The sequence below is a fragment of the Dryobates pubescens genome, chromosome 15, assembly GCF_014839835.1.
Source record: "Dryobates pubescens isolate bDryPub1 chromosome 15, bDryPub1.pri, whole genome shotgun sequence".
Lineage (NCBI taxonomy): Eukaryota > Metazoa > Chordata > Aves > Piciformes > Picidae > Dryobates > Dryobates pubescens.
In genome coordinates this window covers 3,995,538-4,020,064 of record NC_071626.1, presented here as the reverse complement: position 1 = coordinate 4,020,064, position 24,527 = coordinate 3,995,538, and the positions used below count along the sequence as shown (strand labels likewise).

The 24,527-nt window shown below is 42.5% G+C and overlaps 1 protein-coding gene across 19 annotated transcripts in view; it reads left to right on the top strand.

Annotated features, from left to right (window-relative positions):
• The window catches only part of ANKS1B (ankyrin repeat and sterile alpha motif domain containing 1B), a 414,109-nt gene that overhangs the window by 369,593 nt on the left and 19,989 nt on the right, over positions 1 to 24,527 (top strand). For 12 of the 19 annotated variants that reach the window (XM_054167858.1, XM_054167856.1, XM_054167861.1 and 9 more), the window contains 4 exons: positions 8,904 to 8,981; positions 11,556 to 11,630; positions 17,514 to 17,642; positions 21,389 to 21,460. In XM_054167858.1, coding sequence (XP_054023833.1) covers positions 8,904 to 8,981; positions 11,556 to 11,630; positions 17,514 to 17,642; positions 21,389 to 21,460 — 354 coding nt within the window. The remainder of the gene's footprint in view (positions 1 to 8,903; positions 8,982 to 11,555; positions 11,631 to 17,513; positions 17,643 to 21,388; positions 21,461 to 24,527) is intronic. The other 7 variants (XM_054167871.1, XM_054167860.1, XM_054167859.1 and 4 more) reach the window with 4 other exon arrangements.

Below are 24,527 nucleotides of genomic sequence, written 5' to 3'. Positions count from 1 at the left end.
CTGTGGCTTGTTTTCACTAAACTTTTACATGGGAGTCATCAAGCATGTTGATCTTTGCATCAGATATCAACCAGTGTTTGTTAAAACAATGAGCATGTCAATTTAAATCTTTTCTTCCTTTGATCTCCTAAATGGGTTTAAACAAATCTCTGAACTGTAATCAAATCTGCTTGTAGGTAATACAACACTTTGTTTCCTAGAGGAAACACTGATTTCAATTTACTTAATGTGGGTGGTTTTGTCTCAAGGCCAGCATCTACCTTCATTCACAGTTCCCTAGCAGACTGTTTGGTGACCTAAGAGGGGAAAACCCTGATATAAACAATGGGTTTAACCAATTTAGGTTCCCCACTGGAGCAGTTCTGGTCATTCAACTCTCTAGTTGGTTGTCCAGCTTTAAAAGTCTGTGATACCTGGTTGGATAAATCACAACAGCCAACAGGGTAATTCGGAAGGTTATGAGATTATTTGTTTTCCAGAGAAAAGTAGGGGGCGAAAAACCCAGAAAGGACTGACTCATCTGAGTCATCTTTACCTGTGGTTGTTGAATTCTGAGCCTGCAAAATCTGTAGATAAATATGATCAAATTATTGTAGTTTAAAATAGCTGAGGTTGCTCTTAAGGTTGCCTAAACTTTTAAAATAGGCTTCACCTGTATGATTTAATTTCTAAGGGCTTTGGAACCAAAATCAATAGGAGTTGTCCCATTGAAGGGATTGAGCTCGTCATTCACCCCTGAAATCCTGCATGGGGAAAGGATATATTTGTGAGGAAAAGCTGTGGTGGTTAAAAGGAAGCATAGCTAAGTTCATTAAAATGCACCAATTTGCACCAATTCAAATGTCAGGTTTTGGGGATTTGTAATTCTCCAGGCAGCAGTGGAACTTTTAGGTACTAGCTGCAAGCACAGCCCAGACTGCTAGCCCCAAGGCTGTTCCTATTTATTGCTCCAGCCAGTGGCATATGATGCTTTCAGCCATCGTGGTCTGTAAGACCTCTTGCCATGGTGGTCGGAGCCCTGCACCCTGCCCCAAGCACCCTCCCCCGCAGCAGGTGGGCAAGGGAGGGTTGGGAGCACTGCTGCCCACGCTGCTCCTGGCAGAAGCAGAGCTGGGTCAGGCATCACCCTGATGCTGACGCACACACTCCCCGCAGAGCTGAACCTGTGGTGCATCCCAAGATGGAAGAGTTCTGTCATTTCTGGAGGTGGAGGGTGGTTGCCTCCTTAGGGGTCTGGGGAAAGCTCCAGGCTGTGTCTGCCTCTGGGAGAAAAAAATTTGTTAATGAGTCAGAATAAGCTTTCCGGTAGGACAAACCCAGTCATGGCCACCTGTATGGAAGGCACCCCAGTGGGTTGTGTTGGAGGGAAGAGAATCCTTTAAGATCTCAGGGAGCTGGAAAAATATTCACAGAGGCTGGCAGCAGAAGTGCTTTCCCAGAGGCACTGAATCCAGAGTTTATTTTGAAAGCCTTGCTGGATTCTTTGGTCCCATGGTCTGAGGGATTCTACTATTTTATTCTTTTGTTCTTTTATAAAACAGAAGATGCCAATACTGAGTCCAGTTCTGGTGCCCCCAGCACACAAAAGACATCAAACTGTTGGAACAGGTCCAGAGGAGGCCACAACGATGATCAGAGGGCTGGAGCACCTCTGCTATGGGGACAGGTTGAGGGAGCTGGAGCTCTTCAGCCTGGAGAAGAGAAGGCTCTGTGGGGAGACCTTAGAGCGGCCTTGTAGTAGCGGAAGGGGGCCAACAGGAGAGCTCGGGAGAGACTTTTTACAAGGGCTTGTAGTGATAGGACAACAGGGAACAGATTGAAGCTTGACGAGGGTAGGTTTAGACTGGATCTTAGAAATTCTGTACAGAGACTGGTGAGACACTGGAACAGGTTGCTCAGGGAGGTTGTGGATGCCCTCTCCATGGAGGTGTTCAAGGCCAGGTTGGATGAGACCTTGAGCAACCTGGACCAGTGGAATGTGTGGAAGGCCCATGGCCTGGGGTGGGGACTAGATGATCTTTAAGGTCCCTTCCAACCCAAAACCATTCTATGATAACTTAAATGTAAGGTCATTGTGATGACTGAGTAGTAAGTTTGAAGTAAAGCTACCTCAAGCTACCAGCTTCAAGTTGTGCCAAGGGAAGTTCAGGTTGGATATTAGGAAAAAAAGTTTCCACAGAAAGGATTATCAAGCATTGGAACAGGCTGCTTGGGGAGGTGGTGGAGTCACCATCCCCAGAGGTTTTTAACAGATGCATGGATGTGGTGGTCTGGGACATAGTTTAGTAGTAGTTGTGGGACTGAGCTCTAGGCGGGTGGTTGGATTTGATGGTCTCAAAGGTCTGTTCCAACCTCAACAGTTCCATGGTTCTATGAATTTGTTGGGATTCTGCCTTTTAACATTATTTTGCAAGGCATAATAATTCATTCCATATGCAGGAGATAGTAATTTAAATAGAGTTAGTACCGGAGCTCTTTTACCTACAACAGAGGAAAAGTGGAATAAAGAGACAGAATTTGCCAAGGCAAGTTTATAGGAAAACAGGGAAATAATTTTTCTGCTTTCTGGAATAAAAACTTCAACTCAATGATATTTCCCAAATACTTCACAGGCATTAGTGCATCTGTATTTTCAGTGCACTATGAAGCCATCTGCCTTAAAATCATGTGTTCCCTTTTACAGGTAAGAAAATCAAGGTACGGGGATGTTCTAGGTTGGCTGTGATGACACTGGAAGTTTGAAGGAGCCAAAAGTCATAGAATCATAGAATCAGTAAGGTTGGAAAAGACCTCTGAGGTCATCAAGTCCAACCTGTCACCCAACACCTCATGACTAACTAAACCATGGCTTCAGGTGCCCTGTCCAATCCCCTCTTGAACACCTCCAGGGACGGTGACTCCGCCACCTCCCTGGGCAGCACATCCCAATGGCCAATTACTCTTCCTGTGAAGAATTTTCTCCTCACCTTGAGCCTGAACCTCCCCTGGCACAGCCTGAGACTGTGCCCTCTTGTTCTGGTGTTGGTTGCCTGGAAGAAGAGACCAACCCCCACCTGGATACAACCTCCTTTGAGGTAGTTGTAGAGAGCAAGAAGGTCTCCCCTGAGCCTCCTCTTCTCCAGGCTAAGCAACCTCAGTTCCCTCAGCCTCTCCTCACAGGGCTGTGCTCCAAACCTCTCCCCAGCCTCGTTGCCCTTCTCTGGACACATTCAAGTGCTTCAATATCCTTCTTAAATTGAGGAGCCCAGAACTGTACACAGGACTCAAGGTGTGGCCTAAGCAGTGCTGAGTATAGGGCAAAATGACCTCCCTGTTCCTGCTGGCCACACTATTTCCGATGCAGGCCAGGATGCCACTGGCCTTCTTGGCCACCTGGGCACACTGCTGGCTCATGTTCAGCTGCTGTCAACCAGTACCTTTGTCTCACAAGACCCACCTTCAGATTTTGAAATTTTAACCACAGCAGGATTCCTTTTTAATTAGTTTCCTGTTTGTTTTCCTGCCTTGTTCTCTGCTTTGGAAGGATTTAAAGGTATTTAAAGGATTTAAGGAATGGGTTTTATCAGTGGTTGAAATGAGTGCTGAAATAACAGAACTCTTTGCTAACAGATTTAAGAAGCAGTGCATTAAAAAGTGTGATTGTGTAGAATATTTCCTTCTATTGTTATTTATAAGACTTTATTGTTGCTAAGGTTTTTCCCCCCCCCCCTTTTTTTTCTGTTCAGTAAAGCAGTGTATGCTGTGAGGATGGACAGCCAGCCATTTTAAATACTAGTATGTAAAATCCAAACAACATGCTCTAAGGTTCATATTTTTAGGTGCTTCTTACTTTGAATATGGAAAGCGGACTGAACTCTGAAGACCTTCACTTTGACATCAGAAGAAAAATGCTTAACCATATCTATTTTTATTGCATGACATAGAAGTCACTGACAGTTGTCTTCAGTTCAGATAGATCTTAATGCCACCAAGGGCTCTATCTTGAACTGTAAATTTCAGCAAACTTTCATCTGTAAGTCCCTTGAGTATTGTGTATTTAATGGCTGAGTGAACTGATAAAGGCACTATGAAAAATCAAAGTAATTTCTGCCTGAAACATACCAATTTTACTTTTTTTCTGAAGAACATTATGGAAGCTCTAGCATTTTAGAACTGAAGTCGTGGGATGTGGATCATACCTACATGCTGCTTCAGCATATGGAATTGAGGAAGCTGCTTCTATCTTTGGTATTAATGATCCAAACCAAAGCCATAAATACTACAGCGAGCAGAGGACAGATGTTCTTCTGAGATGGGGACAGCTGTTCTTTATTAATTTATTGTTTTTCACACTCAGCCTTGTGAGCTAAAGCTCTGCATTGTGTGAAAAATGGAAAAGAAAAGGTAGTTTCTACTGTCAAAAAAATTATTCTTCTTGAAAAGCTGAACAGCTGAATGTTAATTTCTAACTTTCAAACTTTGGAGCTGCTGGAAAAAACTTGTACTTGGGTTTGGGGTACTATGCATAAAGATCCCTCTTTTCTCTCTTTCTTTTCTCTTTTGTGTTTTCTTCCTTTCTCCCTTTTTAATTTTGTCTCTTTTATGACTTTCTTTCATTTTATTTTTTCTTTTTTTTTTTTTTATTTGTTTCTCTCCCTTTTTAAATATTTTTTCTCTTTCTTTTGTTTTATTTTTTATTTTCTCTTTATTCTTTTTACTCTTTTTTCTTCTTCTCTTTTCTTTTTCCTCTTTCTTTTTTTGCCTTTATTTTTCTTCTTTTAGCTTTTCTCTCTTTTCTCCCCTCTCTTTTCTCCCCTCTCTTTTCTCCCCTCTCTTTTCTCCCCTCTCTTTTCTCCCCTCTCTTTTCTCCCCTCTCTTTTCTCCCCTCTCTTTTCTCCCCTCTTTTCTCCCCTCTCTTTTCTCCCCTCTCTTTTCTCCCCTCTCTTTTCTCCCCTCTCTTTTCTCCCCTCTCTTTTCTCCCCTCTCTTTTCTCCCCTCTCTTTTCTCCCCTCTCTTTTCTCCCCTCTCTTTTCTCCCCTCTCTTTTCTCCCCTCTCTTTTCTCCCCTCTCTTTTCTCCCCTCTCTTTTCTCCCCTCTCTTTTCTCCCCTCTCTTTTCTCCCCTCTCTTTTCTCCCCTCTCTTTTCTCCCCTCTCTTTTCTCCCCTCTCTTTTCTCCCCTCTCTTTTCTCCCCTCTCTTTTCTCCCCTCTCTTTTCTCCCCTCTCTTTTCTCCCCTCTCTTTTCTCTCCTTTTTCTTTTTTTCAAAAAATATACATACCTGTACCTAATACTTAGGGAATGAAAGTCTTGTCATCTTTACTGGTGCCATTTGATCAGATGTTTGTATCCTGTATGCAAGGTTAAAAAGCTGGGGAGCACTTCTAGCTGGCAGCATCAGCAGAAGGGGAGTCGTCAATCAAAAGAGACTTGGCTGCTCATCCCAGATTGTGGGGCCAGAACTGTGGCTGTAAAACTGCACCTCCAGGAGCTGGGCAGGGATAGCCATAGCCTTATCAAACCACTGGGATGACCCTGAGTCAGTCCTCCCCAGCAGGACCCCAACTCTTGTGCTGCTGGATCAAAATCAAATGAAAACTGCCTGCCTATCAGAGATCTCCATCACATGAAGGAGGGTGTTGGCTGGTAGAGAGAGGCACAGCTGTGTTGTTAGTCTTTGCTCATCAAAGAAAAATGTGCAAAGTATGTTCCTTCAAGGAGCAGGAGGTGGAGGTGCATAGGATCTAGAGCAATGACCCTGGCTTAGGAGGAAGCTTTGCTTCTTGCCCTGCTGTGGTCTGGAGGGGACAAGTTTTGCAGGCTTGCTGTGATCCTGGACCTGTCATCTCCCTTCCCAGGGTGTACTTGCAGTGGCATTCACCTTCTTGTGAAGCCTCACTGGGTGCACTGACCTGAAGCATGGTGTCACTACTCATGCCTGTCACCCACTGCCTGCCTGCAAGAAAACCCTCCCAAATGGGGGATGGTTTTCTAGAAACCTTTGTGTAAAGCATTTTTAGGAGAAGCAAAAGAAATACACCAGGGCAAAACATGTTCTAATAAGCAATGTTCTTTCTAATTTCTGCTTCTCTGAAAGAAACACTGATTTCAGATTTCACTCTCCATCTCTGAAGATCTTGTTTCTGAAGGAGGATCTGTGATACTTGTCACTGGTAAGACAGGCTCTCCCCAGAGCTCTACAAACATTCTGAGAAGCAGCATCTTTTGAGATGCCACAACTGCTCTCCCACAGTCCTCAAACATTTGGAGTGATGGTTACAACAGGGGCCAGACAGCCCTGCTCAGCCAATTTTCGTTTGTTGCTTTCAGCTGTTGCAACTTTAAAGATTGTTCCCCATGCTAAGTGTGATTTTTCTGGGATCTGATCCAAAATTCTCATTTCTAGAGCTAGACTGAGCTATAGTTAGTAGGTTACTGACAGATTATGTGCATCAGAGGGATCAGGGTTTACTGCTGTTCCCTCATTCCCTTCTGTGCCTCTCTGGAGCTGCAGTGCCAGGAGATGGGAGCGATCTCCTGAGGCACAGAGGAGAGGCAGCGGGGGAATAAACCTGGAGGTTGTGTTCAGCAGCTTCTCTTCTTCCTGTGTGCCAGCTCTACCACATGGAAGCGAGAGAGAGAGAGAGAGAGAGAGTGAGCAAGGCTTACAGGGAGAGTTGGAGATGGCAGCAGAAGATCAGGAATCCTGATCAAACTCCTCAGACCAACTGAGGGGTGAAATGCTTTGGGGTCCATGCTTACTTAATCAGGGCCATGCCCTGGTGTTTTCTAGACTGTTGATGACACTCTCTCCTGGATTTCCTGAGTGTGGCTCCATCCTCCTTGAAGTGCAGTGGCTAAAAGTGGATGCCACCCGTACAAGACCTCACTGGTGGCTGCCTCTTTTTCTGTCCTCTCCCCACCTCCCCGTTCAATCACTCTCTTAATTTGTATTTTTATATATTTAATCTTCCTTTCCCAAGGAATACTCTTGTCTCACTGAATTTCATCTGTCTGATTTCTATCATGCATCAAATGCATTTTCAGTTCTTACCCTGTTTGCCCTGAAGGGAAAGTCCCTTACTTCTGGATCCTTCTCAGACAGCCTCAGCTTTCCTCCAAACCACAACATGGAGCCAGTCATTGCACGTTGCTTGTCATGTTCTAGTCTGCTTCTGCTTGAATAGCAAAAATTACTCTTTAAATGTACTTTTCAACTCCTTGTCCATTCTGACTGAAGCCAGGTTCTGGGTGGAGCATGTCACATGTCACCGCATCAGGAGCCACACCATTGATGCCCGAGACCTGCTGGGCTTCTCTTTTCCGATGCTAATTTAGCCAGCCAGTTTTCCAACAATGATGATTCATATTGAGCAGCTTCATTATAAACATCTTAAGTTTTTCTTGCCCCACAGAAGCTCCATCAGGTAACACCTGGCAGGCAAGACTGCACTTTTTCATGCTCAATAATATATACATAGATAGAGATAAACACATGCTCCTGTGTTTATTTCAGGAGCAATATCAAAAGGGTCTCATAGGCCATGAGGACAAGGGGATGGTGACTGGATTTTTGCTGGTCCCTGCCATTAGGCTCCTTATAACTTTGTGAATCTTCCTTTTCTCCCATCTTAAATATGCTTTTAGCCCTTCTTTGGTCTTTCCATTATTTTCTATGACTTTCTGAGGATAACTTCTCCTAATTCAGGTCTATGGACATCTCCTGAAGAGGCACTGAATGAAATTCATTAAGTTATGCTGAATGCATCAAGACTGCAATTCACCTAGCCATTGTTCCTTCTGCATAGGCTCTCCAAGTATTCTTTTCTGTTGCTTAAACCTTTCTTCTCCTTAGAAAGTACATCATTTCCATGATCAGTCTTACTGGTTTGTGATCACTCTCAGTACAGTTACTTTCTGTCTTCAGATTGTCAACCAAATCCTCCCTGTCTATAAGGAGGAAGCCTAAAGTTCTCCTTAGGTCATTTTGTTCACCTTCTACAGCACTGCATTGTCTCCAGCATAACCCTCAATACCAAAGACCTCTGTATGGCTTATCCTACAATTTTTCTATTAAACATAAGAGCAGCTAGCAAGACCTGAAACAGTTGGGAATGTGAAAACACTTCATAACATGACTGGATACTGGGGGTGTGATAACAAAGTCTTGTTGTGATGTTACTTATATGCATTTCTCTTTGGGGAGGAGTAAGATAAGTGCATGTTTGGTGCATCAGCTAATGTTTGGGTTTTTTTTGTCTCCTTGACCATACTTAGGAAAATGTTCTTTGTTAAACTCTCTTTTTTTCTTTCACAGAACCTCTGTGTCAGTGATACTGAGTGCCCAAGTGTATTTGTATTTATGATGGTGGGAGTGCATGCAAAAATTGAATTCTATTCCTTCTTTATGAGAGCGTGTGTTTTGGGAGCTGAAAATGATCAGTGTTAGAAACCTAATCCCAATTCTCCCTCCCACTGCCTGTTTTCTGGCCTCAGATATCGCTTAACCTTTTTCCTTTCCTTGGTTCCTTCCTCTTTAGCACAGGGGTATGCAACTTAGAGTACATCTCCTGAGGATTTCCTAATTCGTTTAAAAATTTCAGCACTTTGAAGACATAAAATATGTATATAGTAAATGCTAAATATTTTCACAGTGGTGCAAGGAAAAGGTTGGTTTCTGAATTTGAATTCATTGCCTTCCGTGATATAAATGTTCCTTCTGTGCTGCATTTTAGTACCTTAGTTGTTCAAACATTAATGAGTGCAGAACCGAGTAATGAGCTTTGCACTGCTGCCCTTCTCACTGGCATGGGCAATTCTCAGTCTCTGCTGATCTGCTTGATTTATTATTAATTTAATCAATCGAGTCACCTATGTTTAAAGATGATTTAGCTTAAGCCTAGATCCTCCAAACCTTTAATTCTGCAGGTAGGTCTGTGTGATGGGGGCAGTTCACTTGAACAGTCCTTGGAGCAGAGACTTGGACCCAGATCTTGTTTCTCACAGGTGAGTGCTCCAAACACCTGCTTTTATGCACTCTTCTTTCTGCAAAGAGTTTAAAGTAGTAAGAAGGGCTTCCCTTCCTTTATAGGAAGTGTTGAAGGCAGCCTGTCTTCTGCTTTAACCTATGAAACAGGAGGGTGAAGTACATAGGTGTGAATTCCCTCAGTGAAGGAAAGGCATCGAATTGAGGGCTCCTAACTCTTGGGAGGAAGATGCCAATCCCAAAGTTTGTTTGGGAGAAGACTAGCTGGGAGGGGAGGGAGGGACAGAGCGAGTACCATCTGCATGTGTAAGAAAGGACTGGTGCCCTGCCCTTTTTTAAATGGAGCAACTCAAGGCTTGCATACATGCTTCCTGCAGTGGGGTGATGCCTGTTCCTGAGTCAGCACCACAGCAGCTGGCAGATGTATCTGGTGTATTTCTGTGTTTACATGCTGCAGCGTGGCAGGGCTGCTACAGCAGCAGCTCACAGCAGCAGCTCTGCTGGAGTAGCCTTGCATGCCTCTGCTGCAGGGGACAGGTACCAGCTCCTGGCTGATCTGACTCCACACCACTCCCAAGAGGCAAGCTCTTGGGAGTGGTAGGAGTTAAGGATGCACCTTTGTCTCCAGAATAGTAAGATGGTGAGAACCAGCTGTACAGTATGATGGCATCACACCGACCCCATGCCACTGCTGGGGAGAAATCAAATGTCTGCTAGCATGTGATACCACACTGCCTTACCTTACTCCATCAAGGACCTCAGCAAGTGTGACCAAATAGCACTGCAGTATATTTTCTTGATCACCAGATGCTTGGGAATGCTGCACCTGGCATGGAAATGCCTTCTGGTTTACTCTTCTCTGGAAAAGCAGAGGCAATCCTCCTGCTATGGATTCCCTTTCAGAAATCCCTCCAGGCCAAAAAATGTAAATAAATGTAGGCATCATGGTGATGAGCATTGCCAGAGCATCCAGAAATCAATTTGCTTGACATACAGAAAAAAGGGTCATTAGTGCAGTGTCCTAATAATGACACAGCAGAACTAGCTGGAGCAGTGTTTGCTATTGGCCTTGCACTGAGGGTAGGTGTTTGTCACATGGAGGAGGGCTGTTTAGTAGCAGGTTGCCTAGGATGAGGTACAGGACTGTGAACCAAACTCAAAAGTGTTTATTAGCTAATGCTATCAAGGTGTAGAGCTCTGCACATTGTGAAGCAAAATAACTTCAAAAACAAGATGAAGGAGAAGAAATGAAACAGATATGGGAAAGTGAAGGAATTACTGAATTACTGAAGCTGTAGGAAAGGATGTGTGTGCCTGCATTTCAGAGCATGAAGGAAATAAGGGACAATTAACAACATTAGGCAGACACCAGCCTGTCTGGCAGTGCTCAGTACTCAGTCCAGAGGACGCCAGCCTGCCTTGACAGTAACCAGAAGTGATAAGCTAGTCTGTCACTAGCCAGGCAGCCAGGTTTCAGGCTACAAAAGGTAAGAGAGCAGGAGCCATGTTTTTAAGAAGAATTGCACTTCTCTGAGTTGTTTGAGCATCGGTGCTAAATTCCTGCTGCTGCTATTGACAACAACCAGCAATGCACATTCTTGCTGTTGATCAATCACTGATATATGAAATCTCTTCAATATATCTATTCTGGATGCTGCAGTTGCATTTTCCCTGCGTGTTTATTGCCTTTTGTTACCGCCTGCCAAAGATACTGTGGGCAGATCTTACATATGACGCTTTGTTTTAGTTGCCTGGCTACTGTAAAACGTTAGCTTAGCTTTCGCTGAGGTGTCACAGATGCTTTCTTGATGAGTGTCCAAACAAGGAAATATGTAAAAGATGCTGGTGAATGCTGTGCTTGCCCAGTTCTGCTGCTTTTGCTAGAAATGCTACAGAATGCTTACTTTGCTTGGCTACTACAGACTATCTGTACAACAACATGAAATGTAGACTGAAACCTTTCATTTACACAGCAGGGTCGTGGTCAGTACCAAAGGTAATGTTATCTGTATCTTTGTATGCAAAGGAACTGTTGTTGGAAGGAGATGGTGGGCAACTGCTTCATTTAATTGCAACACATTCTTTCCTGGTAATTGTTACAAAGAAAACCTATTTTTCCTGTTGACTGCATTGCCAGGTTTTTCCCCCCTTTCCTCTCTCCCTGTGAAAGTCTCCAACAGAGAGAGAATCAAATCTCAAAAACCTAATTGGGATGTTGACTTCAAACTTTTTCCCTGCCAAAAAAAAAAAAAGAAAAAGAAAAAGAAAAGAAAGTAACCAATATCCCTTCTGCTCTGTGCATTTTCTGTTTGTCTGCATCACTTTATCTCCTCACATCGCCAGCACTTCTGACTAAATTGTTTTCTTGTACTCACAGTTTGAAACCTTTTCTAAAGCCTCTGAATAAGCTATGTTTCCTTCCAGTCAGTCCAAAAATATTTTGTCAGCAAACAAACAAAAAAACCCTACTTTTAACAACTGTTTTACTTCCTCCTCTAATGTCATTGCAAGCCTGTTCTTAATTATTCTTGCCTTTTGGCAGTTGTGGCGCGTTAATATTTACAAGATGAGATGTAGTTTTCTGTTTATATTAGCAGTCCTCTGTCTGTGAGATCTGGAGCAACCAGAATGCAGGATATCCTTTCTCATCGATTCATCAGGTTCATAATGTAAGATACAGTGATAAATGGCTATGTTGTCACTCTCTGGCTGTACAGTCTTGTTGCCATGGTGTTATCTCCGGGTGTCATGTCGCTGAAATGACAAACGAGAGTCCGCAACTTGTCCGCCTTCCCTTCGGGGTTGTGTGCGCCCATCCGTGTACCCGTGCCGTGTGGTTAGCGTATGTTTGGCTGTATGGTCGTCCATACAGGACACAGGGGGATTGCCAGCAGTGGTCTCACTCACTGGGGGAGCTTTGACTTCTGGTCCTGATGTGGTTTCTTTTGTTTGCTCACTTTTCCAAAGCCAGAAACCGTGTAAACAGCCTGGTTTGCACAGTTTCACCCCCACAATGTGTCGTGCTACCCTTTCTGTGTTAATCTATAGGCTTTGCCTAGCTGAGAAGCACACTGTGTTTGCAGAGGCACTTTTGGGGAATTAGAGGGCAGGAGTGATGGTGCTCTGAATTCTCATCAGCTCTGTGACAGAGGCACACCTGCCGTGCACGTGAGAGCAAACCTGGTGATCTGTAGTGCAGTGCACAAACGACAACAGCCAGTTGCTGAGATTGCACAAAGCACAGCATTTCAGAGGAGCTGTAGATCTCTCCTGACTTCTGTCATATAACCCCCTTCTTGGAGCATATCTGCCAGAGAGGAGCAGTTCTGGCTAAACCCTAATGGCTTTAGAAGCTCTGAAAATGTAGCTACGCCATCAACCCATTTCCATTATTTCAGAAGCCAAAGCTACAAAAAGCTGAGGGGGGAAAAAAAAATCCTCTCATTTTAGGAATTAAAATGTAAGCAAATAATGAGGATTTGGCTGGTTCACAGAAACATTTAAAACCCTTACAGAGAGAAAATCATTAATTTTTCAGCCAGATGCGTTGCATCTATGTGTGCTCCAATTTGTTGTTGTCATGGTGACCAACACGTTACCGTAACTAGGCACGAGGCTTTAACAGGTGAAAAGTTGTAAGATGTGGTCCTTGTTAATAAGTGACCACAAAGCACTCAAAACCAGGCCTTTTGGGGTTTGGTTTGTGTTGGGGTTTTTTCCCCTGTATCATGGGGAGGGGGTTAACTGGAAGTATTTATATAAAGGTGAAGCAGGGGTTAGGTTCTGTAGAAGTTGTATCGAGATTCCTTCTTACCTGTGACTAACTCTGCACCCTGGTGCCTTCAGTGAGAGTCACATACAGCTCTCAGAGAATTGGGTGGGATAGAAAAATCTGCACCAGTTGGTAAAAATTACCTAGTGGGAATTCTCTGCTTTAGTAGCTCCTTTGATATCAAGCATCTGAGCCTTTAGCACACTGAGGAGTTCACATCTGCCCACTTTCAGGGCTGTGAAGCACTTCAAGATATACTGGTCTTTAAGGCTATAGCCTTTATGGTTGAAAGTTGTCACCCTAAAAACATTCAGTGAATCTCTACTACTCTGGCACCTGACTTGAGACCATTTTGTGATTGTAAATTCTTTATCTGCAAGATGTGGAGCAAAAAAAATTCTTTCTGAAGGTGACTTGAGACCCTAGGAAGGAAAGGCACTGGTTAAAGGTATGGGGAGGTTAGAATACTAAAAAAAATAGGCAGTGCAGCAAAACCCACGTGATAAATTGCACAGCTGTCTGATGAGCTGCAAAGTTAGATGAGGAATAAATTCTCTCCTGCCATTCTGCTTCATCAGAGAGATAAAAATCTCCATACATATATTGTGTCATAAAAAATACATAAGCTTAAATGTTTGATTATTTCTTATAATTGCAAATTAAATATTCAAACCAGAAAATCCTTTTCCTATCATCTCTATTTTAAAAAATTAAATCAAACATCATGGCTAGCCCTGCATGGCAATTTGAGAACATCTTTATACTGCTTGGAAGAGTTTTAAGTGCTTATTGAAGGTACTGAACCTCAATACATCACCCATGAGTCGTTCCACACCACTTCCTCACCTTTAGAACTCCTAGGAATTTGTATTTTTCTACCCCAGACTTCAGACTTGGTGTTTCAAGTCTTTAGGTCAAAGACATTCCTACTTTGTGTTTTACCTGAAGTTAATTGCCATCACCACATCCTCAGTCTCAGAATTTAAGTCAGTCAGCTGAGGTCTATAGTCTTCCTGTAGAGGTTTTTAGGCTGAGGTTTATGAAAGTATGCAGCTGTCTAAATCTTGTTTAAAAGACTTTCTTCCTGTTAATAAAAGAAGGAAGGCAAGGGAAAGAAGGAAGGAAAGGGAAAGAAGGGGGAAGGGAAGGGAAAGAAGGGGGAAAGGAAGGTAAGGAAAGGGAGGGAAGGGAAGGAAAGGGAGGGAAGGAACAGAAAGGGAAGGAAGGAAGGAAGGAAGGAAAGAAGGAAGGAAAAAAAATTGAGGAATGTGTAATAGGAATTAGTAGGAATTAGACTTCTAAACATCTTCATGGATCTGGGCTTTGGAGACTGCCCTATTATAACTCTCAATAGGTAATGAACACTAGCAGTAGCGTGGTTTTAAAATCTGAGGAGTTTAAAGAAGACCAGAAACCACTTCTGCTGAGTATTATAAAGGAGAGTACTGAATATCCAAAAGGAGAGGGCTGCAGTACCTCTTCTACAAGGACAGACTGAGGGAGTTGGTTCTATTCCGCTTGGAGAAAAGAAGTCTCCAGGGAGACCTTTATAGTGGCCTTTCAGTACCTGAAGGGTGCCTACAGGAAAGCTGAAGAAGGACTTTTAAAAGACCATATGATAGGACAAGGAGCAATGGTTTTAAGCTAGGTAGATTTAGATTAGACCTTAGGAAGAAGTTCTTCACTGTGAGGTTGGTGAGACACTGAAATGGGTTGCCCAGAGAAATTGTAGACAGCTCATCCCTGGAAGCATTTAAGACCAGGCTGGATGAGACTTTGAGCAACCTGATCAGTGGGAGGTGTCCCTGCCCATGGCAGTGGGGGGTGGAACTCGATGATCTTTAAGGTCTAATCCAATTCAAACTGTTCTGTGATTCTATGATACAGTTACAAAAGAGAGTTTTGTGACTATTGCATAACATGTCTTCTTCGTCTGTCAGAATGATCTTTACCTATGAGATTTAATTTTATGCAGCTTTTTTTAGTAGCTTCTCCCTGTATAAGACACACAGAAACACATAATAGGTCTTCAGGTGCCATGGTCTGTCAGGAACAGCAGAAATCCTGTGTCTTTGTTCCCTTCACCTCAGCTGTGTTGCCCGTTTAGGTGCTCCAAGAGACACATACAGCAATCTTAGGAACTCTGGGTTTTCTCACTTAAAAGGAGCAGGTACTAGGATGATTGTATATATTTATAGAGCAATTACTGGATCCAAAAGCTGGTCTCCACACAGTCCCTCTTTAAATGTCTGATATGCTAGTTTTATTAGCCTGCTCAAAGATTGTTTCTCATTTCCTCATGGTTATTGCTTCCTAGCTCCTTGAATTGAAGCAATATGAGAGGTAATCACTGTTCCTCTTGTTACTGCCCTTCATTTACAGACAGAAACAATGTGATTCTCCATGGGTTTAATATCTTTCATGTAAGGGAGTCAAAACTGTAAAATGATGTGCTCATTTCACTCCTTATGTACACTGCTTACTGTGTCAGTACTGTGCATTATCTGCTTGTGAGGACATCCAGCTGGAGGGGTTTGGAGCACTCCCCAGGGTCAATTACTCTATAAAAATTCTGGTCCTACCTCATGTTCGTCCCTGTGCTACCTCAGTGGAAAGACCAGCAGTCAAAAGATGTAATTTTACAGCTTCACTGTCCTGGATTTACTCATTCCATTGTAGTCAAATGGGTAGAAAGTACCTCCTGAGATCTGCTTCCTCACACAGGACGTGGAGCAATATATGTTTATTAGGAAAAAAGGACTATTTCAAGAGGTCTGTTAGCTATGGCTTTGAGCACTTTGTAAGAGGCAGCTGAGCACACTGAATTCGTGGTGGGTGCACTCCATCTTCTCTTGTAGTCAAATATGAGCTCCACTAATAAGGATGCAGGTCCTTACCCCTTGTAATGTGATTGAAACCTTACTTCTTTTTAAAGAAATCAAATTCCCACTTGAGATTAAATATGTTCCAAGGTTTATACACATTACTGGTCAAAAGGTTTAATTTCTGTGGCTATAGAATGCCAAAAATTGGAGCAATTTCTCCTGCTGCTTTCCTTTCAGCGTTTGAGGTTGAAATCCTATCCACAGCACACAGGCAGCTTCACTGGGCAAAACAGGCATTACAACACTGTGTAATTAGCAGATGTGCTACTAGTGCCAGGATTAACTAGGTTCAACTTGGTTTATGATGTTTGCTTGCTTGAAGTTGCCATATCAGCAGGGTAATGTTGATGTTTCCAGATTTCCCTCTTGCTTTTCATTGCAGAGCTGTGCAAATGTGTGTCATTTCATTATTGTGTGACACATGAAAATGATGTACTTGTTCTGTTTACTCTGTCCTGATTTAATTAGTAGGATGTGATACTTTGCCAGACTTTGGAATGTCTTTGATAATATTTTATTTTTTTCATGTGTTTTTGATGCTTTAACTTCTTCTTGTTTTAAAAGTCTTAACTTTTAGCCATACTCTGTCGTGAAATGCTGATGATAATTCCTTGCAATCTTGAACAGTTTTTAACATTTATGTTAATTGAAAATACACAGAGATATGTGCAGGCAAAGGAAGAAGTAGCTTAATCCAAACTGAAATAATCATATAGGAGACAATAAAATAGTTTGAGAGAACAAGCAGGGGAGGAAGGAGGCTTGGAGAAATCTGATCCCTGAAAGACAGAGTAGGCAAGAGAGGGAAATTCAGAGACCATATGAGACAGCATAGGGAAGAAGTGGGGCTTGTGACAGAGGGAAGAGGAGAAGGACTCCATCCACAGGTCATTTTCAGTTAAAGTGAGCTCACACTGGTTTGGTAGCATCTCTGATGCTGAGGACATGGGCAGTGTGGGCACCTCTGAACCAAACATAGGAGAGCTCACAGTTAAAAAACAGATAACCTTAATTAATTTTTTTTCACGAGTCTGTAAGGCAGAAGGAGCCCAGAGGTGCCCAGAGGTCAGTCCAGACCCAATAAAGCCATGTCCAAAACCACACAGTGACAGGTGAGAACCAGACCAGCACCGCCATGCTGGAGGCATTCCTGCACCAATGCCTGTGTTGCCTCTCTTTCGAAGGGTAAGAGTGTTCTGTGAAGGGATTTGGCAGCAAACTTCAGTCCAATCCAGGTTCTCTGAAAGCTTTGAGGAGAGAGGATATGACAGCTCAGGAAGGCAATCACCTATATCAATGAGAATGATGAATGTGGAGGGGCATTGTTAGTAACTCCACAATGAGACATCAAGAGAAGGTGATCAAAGTAGATATTCAGAAGGAGATTAAAGAATGCCTCCTATATTTGAAGAATGCATAATAAGTCTTCAGACCAAAGCAAAGTCTCAGTTATTTAGCCATTTAGGAAAGTTAGTTATCAGTTCAATGTGCTGGATAATGGAAGACTTACTGACTCTGTAGAAAAGCTTGTAAAAGACAGGGTGGCATTTGTGAATGGCATTTTTGTGCATCTCATGAGGGTTTGTTTTTTTCCAAGTGCTCTCAGGCTCTTATATGTATTGTAAACAGTTACTTTTGAGGAACATTTCCGGTGCCTAATCATTTTAATTCTCCAAGCAAATAGATTTAATTAAAGCCTCATTAAACGCTGCAGCAGATGACTTTGGATTATAAATTAAGCGATGAAAAATTCGTTGTAGGAGTTGTATTCCCTGATTTCAGTAACACAGCTCTAGGTGTAGCAGATTAATTATTGTTAATTGATCACAACAGTGGAGGGCTACTCGATGGCAAATTCCCTTGCAGCTTCTCATCTCTCAATCTGTGATTTCCAGACAGGAGACTGGGGGGAGCCTTCAATTACCTTACGACCTCCAAACGAAGCCACAGCATCAACGCCTGTACAGTACTGGCAACACCATCCAGAGAAGCTCATCTTCCAGTCCTGCGATTATAAAGCATTTGTAAGTGTTGAGGAATGTGGTGGCTTGATTTGGGGTGGGTATATTCATCTGAGACTTTGATTAACTGTTGGGAGTGGTGGTTTGGGGGTTTTTTTTTACATTTATAGTGCCTTTTTTCAGTCACTTTTAATGAGACAGGCCACTTCTTCTGAAATACTGTAATTATAGTAAAGGGGAAACAAGAATGCACAGTGCTTTTTGTTGCTCTGAGTTCTGTGATATATTGCAGCCATAATGTTAGAGAAATGACACTGAGTGGCTAATGTGCTGCAGAAATGACAGTGGGAGCAAGCCCCACAAATCCCTCACAAATTGCTGCCTAGTACTTACAGAGAAATAGTGAAACATAATATGGGACCCTCACGCTTATCTTAATGCTGTGTGCATAGTAGTTAAAGTAAGTACTGTCTTGGCTGAGCTTTATACATCTGCTTTGGGGAAAGGGAACTAAGGAAAATGGAGATCAGGGTCATGAAGCAGTTTTCTGTCCATGGGACAAAGGCACATTGAAACCTCTCCCTAGCTGAGGACTACTTGAAGCAGGCAGGAGCAGGCAGTTCTTTCAGAGCAGTCAGTTCTTCATGATTTCTACTTCCCATCCCTGGAGAAAGTTTCTCTCTACACCTGAAGATTGTTGGTTATCTGGCTGCTACAACTGCCTGTGAAGGAGAGGACTATGTCCTGAAGTACAGAAAGTCATTCTGGATGACTTTGGGTTTGAATTAAAAAATTCCTTCTCTGAAGCCTCTGAATTCCCTGTCAATGGGGCAGGGGGCTGATGCTTCTGGAGAGCTGAAGATGTGCTTCAGCCCACCTCTTTAACATTTTACATTTCCCCTTCTGGCATTGCTGGAAAGCAGTAATAAAGTTGCTGAAGCTGCTTCCCAGACCACTGAATCCTCTTCAGAGGTGGCCACCTAATGAAGCAAGGCTGACTTACTTTACAAAGGAAAGGGGCTCAGTAGATGTAGTGCATTTAGCATAATAGCTGGGGGGTTACCTCTTGTCTGGATGTGAATTTCAGCTCCACTTCACTTCAAGGAGTTTGGATCCTCAGTGGGTTTTAGGATAATGCTCTGTTCACCAAACACTGCAGTAATCTGGGAAAGGGTTGGGGTAGCTGGGCTGATTTAAGGTATATCCAAAGGGGTAGAAATTGGAGATTAAGCGCAGGTGAGACAGAGCCTGACTCCCACTGAGAAGGGACAGAGAAGGAAGCTTAGTGACCTCTAGTTCTTTAGATAGTTTCCATAGTTTAAAGTGAAGTGGAAAGGTTTATCTCAAGAATGCTTCCTATCTCATTACTTGTTCCATCAGTAAATTCATAATCAGATGTAAGCTTTGTAGCAGATAGGAGGGTGTGTGGATCATTAAAGGAATGGAGTTGGGATGGCCAGGAATATCCAAGTTACTGGTGATTCTTCTCAGGAAGAAAGAACGGTTTAAACAAATCAAAATATCTATTTTAGGGAACCACCCCCCAGAGCTGTAATGACCTCAGCCTTATGGAGTAAAACCCTGGGTTGGAAGTTAATAACTTCACTCAGCTGAACTGTTGGATATCCTCCCACATGCTTTGGCTCTTTGAGAAGGAACATTTCTAAAAGTACAAAAAGTCAAAGGAAAACAAAACTCCCTCCTAGAATTTTGGGTTTTTCTGACAACTAAATCAGACAATACCTAGTGATTTGTTTGTCTATTCCAGAGCCCACCCTGGGAAGCATTTCTGAATTCCTGCAGCTGAGGCTTTTTGCTGCTGTGCAGATGGGATGGGAGCTGCCCGTCTCTTTTGTTTCTTCCTCTTCTGCCAAGAGTCCAAAAGCTCTGCTTGTTTCCCTTGATGCCTGACCAATTGGTAGCTTTCAGGGAAATACCAATTTGTTGTGCTGTAGTCTATTAAAATCAAACACTTGGGGTTTTTTTTCAATGTAGAAATTGGTTTCATCTTTCCCAGAAAAGGCAAAGGATGGTAAAGATACTGAACAGCAGGATCCAGGAAAAGATGCAGTTCAATTCATAGACTAATAGCAAAGTAGACCTCACTTGCTCAGCATGTAAACCTCACTTTTGTTTCATTTCCTAATTCCAGAGCTTGCTTTAAATTTGTTGTTCTGCTGCAAGGGCAATACTAAGCCATCCCATCAAATTAATGCCCACAGCCCTATTCATGCCACCATCAAGCCTCCAGCTGGACTTGCAGCTGCTTGGTTTCTGAATCTTTCACATCTGCAGTTCTCCAGGAATGCCCTTCATTCACTCCTTTCTACTTATGCTTAGCTGGTAGTGTTGGTGTTGCTCACCCTTCCATTTATAATGCCCTCTAAAGTGTTTCTCACTAATTACCATGTTGGCTACTGTCAACATTGAAATATTTATGCATTTTCTTGCAGGTTAGAGACTCCTGCAGTACTCAGTGTGAACAGAAGGCTTTAAAGAAAATACCTGTTTAGGTCAGGAGACCAGAGAGTTGAATCAGTACTCTCTCTGTTCAGTTCCAGCTTGTGTTCAGCTGTAACTGAAGTTATTTTTGATAGGTTTTTCTTTGGGGTGAAGCTGGTTAACTATCTGGTTGGGTCAGCAGAGGCTGCTTCCAAGGGTAGTCAGTGTACAATGAAAGGGGCCAGGCAGCAGCAATCTTCTGGGAAGAGGCTCTTGTCCATGGTGCTGCTTCTCTTCTGCAACTCACCTGCCCTGTTCTCACCAGCAGCATAACTTCTCTTCAGCTTCTGTGTTGCTCATATAGACTGAAGACTTAACATAAGCCATGGCATTGTGATGAAGTGAGAATGCAGAGACATCTCTGTGCCTGGGGAGGAGAAGACAAGGGATGGTTTGCTCTCCTGTTGCTCTAGTTAAGCCAGCCTTGTGTGTGACAGCATACAGAGCTGTATGATTATGGGCACATCTACAAATGCACAAGCCCATAGCATGATGTGGTGTAGAGAAATACTAAGACCCAGAGGAACAAAACCTTCTGTCAGGGTGTGGGAGGGCTCAAACTTCACATGCCACTGAGTGACATAATGAGGAAGAGGCAGGTTGGAGAGGGGATGTGTCAATGAGGCACCCTAGAAGATGAGCAGGCTCCTCAGACCATGGTGGCTTCCAGCAAGCTGAGCCAGACACCAGCACCCTGCTGCCTACTGTCACCCAGCCTGCCTTCAGATCAATAAAGCATTCAAAATAATAGTTCAGGGTCAAGCATTTCTTAGGAAGAGATAATGGTTTGAACAACTTTTCAGTTCAGATTTATTTTCTCTATTTGCTGACATTGGGCTCTGCTGTTTGCACATAAATTAGTTGCAGAATGAGTACACAGAGGTTAACATCGCTGCTGGCCTCCACATCCACGTGATTGCACACAGCAATATGAGTTTGGCAGGTGGCAGCTACAAAAACAAAACCAAGGAACAAACATACAATAAGATTCTCCATCTTTTAATCAAATGGCCTCATTAAGATGGAATCTGTAGTATTGGCTTCTTGTTTGAGTAACTAAGGTAAGCTGCAAGGCTTTCTGATACCATTTCAAAGGATTTAATCTGGTTGAACACAGTTGTTGCTGTGCATTCCTGTTTCATAGGCTGATTAACACCCTGATTTAGCAGAGAAGTGCAAAGTAGGGAAAAAACCAAACAAACTCTAAAGCAATATGTTGGCTGCTACCACTGGGTTTTTAGGCAGTTTTAGTGCATTTCTGCAGATGTTTGTTTAGTGAAATTAAGTTTAATGGCTTTTTATTTTAGTATTTAGGTTCTATGCTGGTAAAAGAGTTAAGAGGCACAGAGTCAACACAGGATGCGTGTGCAAAGATGAGGGTAAGTTTCTCTACCATCATAATATTGAATGATGATTACTTGTACAGTGCCCTTTATCCTTTTAGAATGTCCTCTTACCCACTGGGTTGCCCTTGCTTTTGCATTTGCATTGGTATTCAGTAGGATGTCTGTTCTAGCTTTTATCTTAATTTCAAGCAATAGCAAAGTTTGAAGGTATAGTTTTATTTTGCATGTTGTAGCTGAGAAGAAAACAAACACATGCATTATGTTCCCTTTGAATCTTCGAGTGTGTTTCCAAGTACTTTAAATAAGCCCATATCACACTGCTTTTATAAGCAGGATTTGTAGCTCAGGTATGATAATCTAGATTGAATTCACTGCTAGCAAATATATTAATGTTACCAAAGCCTTTGGGTTTTGTGTATGGTCTAATCCTACAGTCACACAGTGCAATGAATGCTTTTGTTTAATGTGAGTATTCTCATTAATTGTGAGTTGCTACCGTGCTTATTAATTAAAGGATGAAAAGAGATACAAATCTGTTTCACTTGATGGTAGAAAGGCAATTAGGTTTCCCTCAAACTGGTAAGAAAATGTTTTCCAGTGGTGCTTTGGCCTGATACTGGTTTGTAGAAAACTACAATGAGGCTCAGGCTACCTCTGGCTGGAAACTCCAAACAAGCCACAGCTCAGCTGCACAAGTTATTCTCAGCTGCAGTTGTAATAAGAAGGCACCTGGAGAACATTAGCGTGGTCTGGCATGATTAATTATTGAAGAATGTAATTGTTTGGTAAGCTACTAAATGTGTAAAATTGCACAGATGAATACAGTGAAATCCTTTCTTCTGTGAGCTCAGAAGTCTTTTATGCAAGATGCCCCTGAGCTCTAGAAGCAGCGTCCAGGGCAACTAGAAAGCTGGAAGATGTGTAAAATCCTTAGATCAAGCAACTGTTTCTTACTGGTTACGTAGTATCTGTAGAATACAGACTTTGGTACAAGCTCTTTTAGCTAAGGGCTGGCAGCAATTCACACTTACTAGCTTGCCTCAAGATCTGTGGCTTTGCAGCTAATTACATGCTAATCGTTCCTTACCTGGGCTTAAACCCCTTTGAGAAAGCCCAGCAGCTTGACACAGAAGAATCTCTAGTCACATACACGTGTTCTGGGGAGTTAATTGAGGCTGCAAGCATAGCATCTTCCAATCCAGTTTTCACACTGTCAGACCTAGCAGTCCAATTTTTTTAGGCATATGCCTGTGCAGATCTCAGGGCAGACTTTGACACCCTAGTAGCATATGACAACTTCAGTAAGTTCTTTGACTGAACTAGGAAGCTTAACATCAAAAAAAAAAAACCCAAAGTCCCTGTAAATGATTTGTAGCCATTGTAAGATTATTTTTTTAAGGTCATTTTTCAATTAATTTGGCAACATTAAATTATGCACCTGAAAAATTAAGTGTTTAAGAGTAAAACTTACATCATTTCACTTACATACTTATACTTTTTCTTTAACAATCATAGAATCAATAAGGTTGGAAAAGACCTCAGAGATCATCCAGTCCAACCTATCATCCAGCACCTCATGACTAACTAAACCGTAGCTTCAAGTGCCACATCCAGTCCTTTTTTGAACACCTCCAGGGATGGTGACTCCACCACCTCCCTCGCAGCACATCCCAATGGCCAATTATTCTTTCTGTGAAGAATTTTCTCCTCACCTCGAGCCTAAACTTCCCCTGGCACAGCTTGAGACTGTGTCCTCTTGTTCTTGAGACAACAAGAGGACACAGGCATTGCACCAGTAGTCTGTAGTGCCACACAGGGCACTCATATAATGCAATTATGAGGTTTTATATACCTTTATTTTTCACATTCTCTTTTGAAATGGTTGTGCTGTGAAAAAGTTTTGTTTTCTGGTTTGAGGGGGGGTTTGTTGCAGAGAAGTTTGAATAAAGCAGTTTTTAATTGGGTTTTCATTTATTCTTTCTATGTAGTCCTTTTAATCATATTCCCAGTCAAGTCAGAAGCAAAAAAGAACCACTGACTTAATGAGAACAGATTGCTATTTTAGCTAGAAAAATGTGCCTTTTCCCCAAACTTTCTCCCTCTGGTTGTGTTTTGAACATTGGTGTCTACAAATTGAGAGCTGAGGTTGTGCTAAGACATCCTTGAGTGTTACTGTGATGTTCATTATTGTATTTAAGTGCTACTGGGTTGTCATCAAATATGTGGCTTCTTTAACAGTTCCATTTTACTTTAAGCATACTGAAAGGGACATTTCACTTACAAAAAAAAAGGAGGTGGAAAGCTAGATGCATTATTTGACTGCTTCTCAGGTAGTGAATTCTGTCTGCTTGTGATTTTTACATGGGGTTGGACTAACACGAGAGAGAAACATTTTGAAATGTTAGTATTTTATTTGGGGTTTATGTATCTTTCAAATCTATAGCAGGGTGCAATCTGAAACATGGTTGGGGGGAGTATGTCACACATAACCTTGGACCTTGTTGAGGTCCTTCTCTGCATGTTTTTAATATTTCTGGAGACAGCCACAGAATTAGTTTTAAAGAGAATGTATAAAAATTAAGTACCTAATTTTTCTGCCAGTGTGGCTTTAGCTTCTTCATCTTTAACCTAATATTGCTCCTCAAAAAGTGTTGGTATTCACTGGATGCCTTCCAGTCTGCAGATGCCCAAGGACAAAAGAAGCCTATCAGTGACACAAAAAAAAGTATCTGGATACTAATCTAATCTGTATTCAGTCTTTCATAGATACAGAGAAACAACATAAATGACATGTTTGCTGACTGCAGATCTCTCACTGTTAGTTTGTAGCTGCTTCCTGTGCTTTTCAGTTATTGCAATTGATGGGTTTGGTTCTCAAGGGGAGTGTCACAGAATCACAGAATGCATCGAGTTGGAAGGGACTCTTGAAGGTCATCCTGTCCAACGTCCCTGCAGTGAGCAGAGTCATCAACTAGATCAGGTTGCTCAGGACCCCATCAAGTTTGACCTTGAATGTCTCCAGAGGTGGGGCCTCCACCACATCCCTGAGCAACCTGTTCCAGTATTTCACCACCCTCATTATGAAGAACTTCTTCCTTAT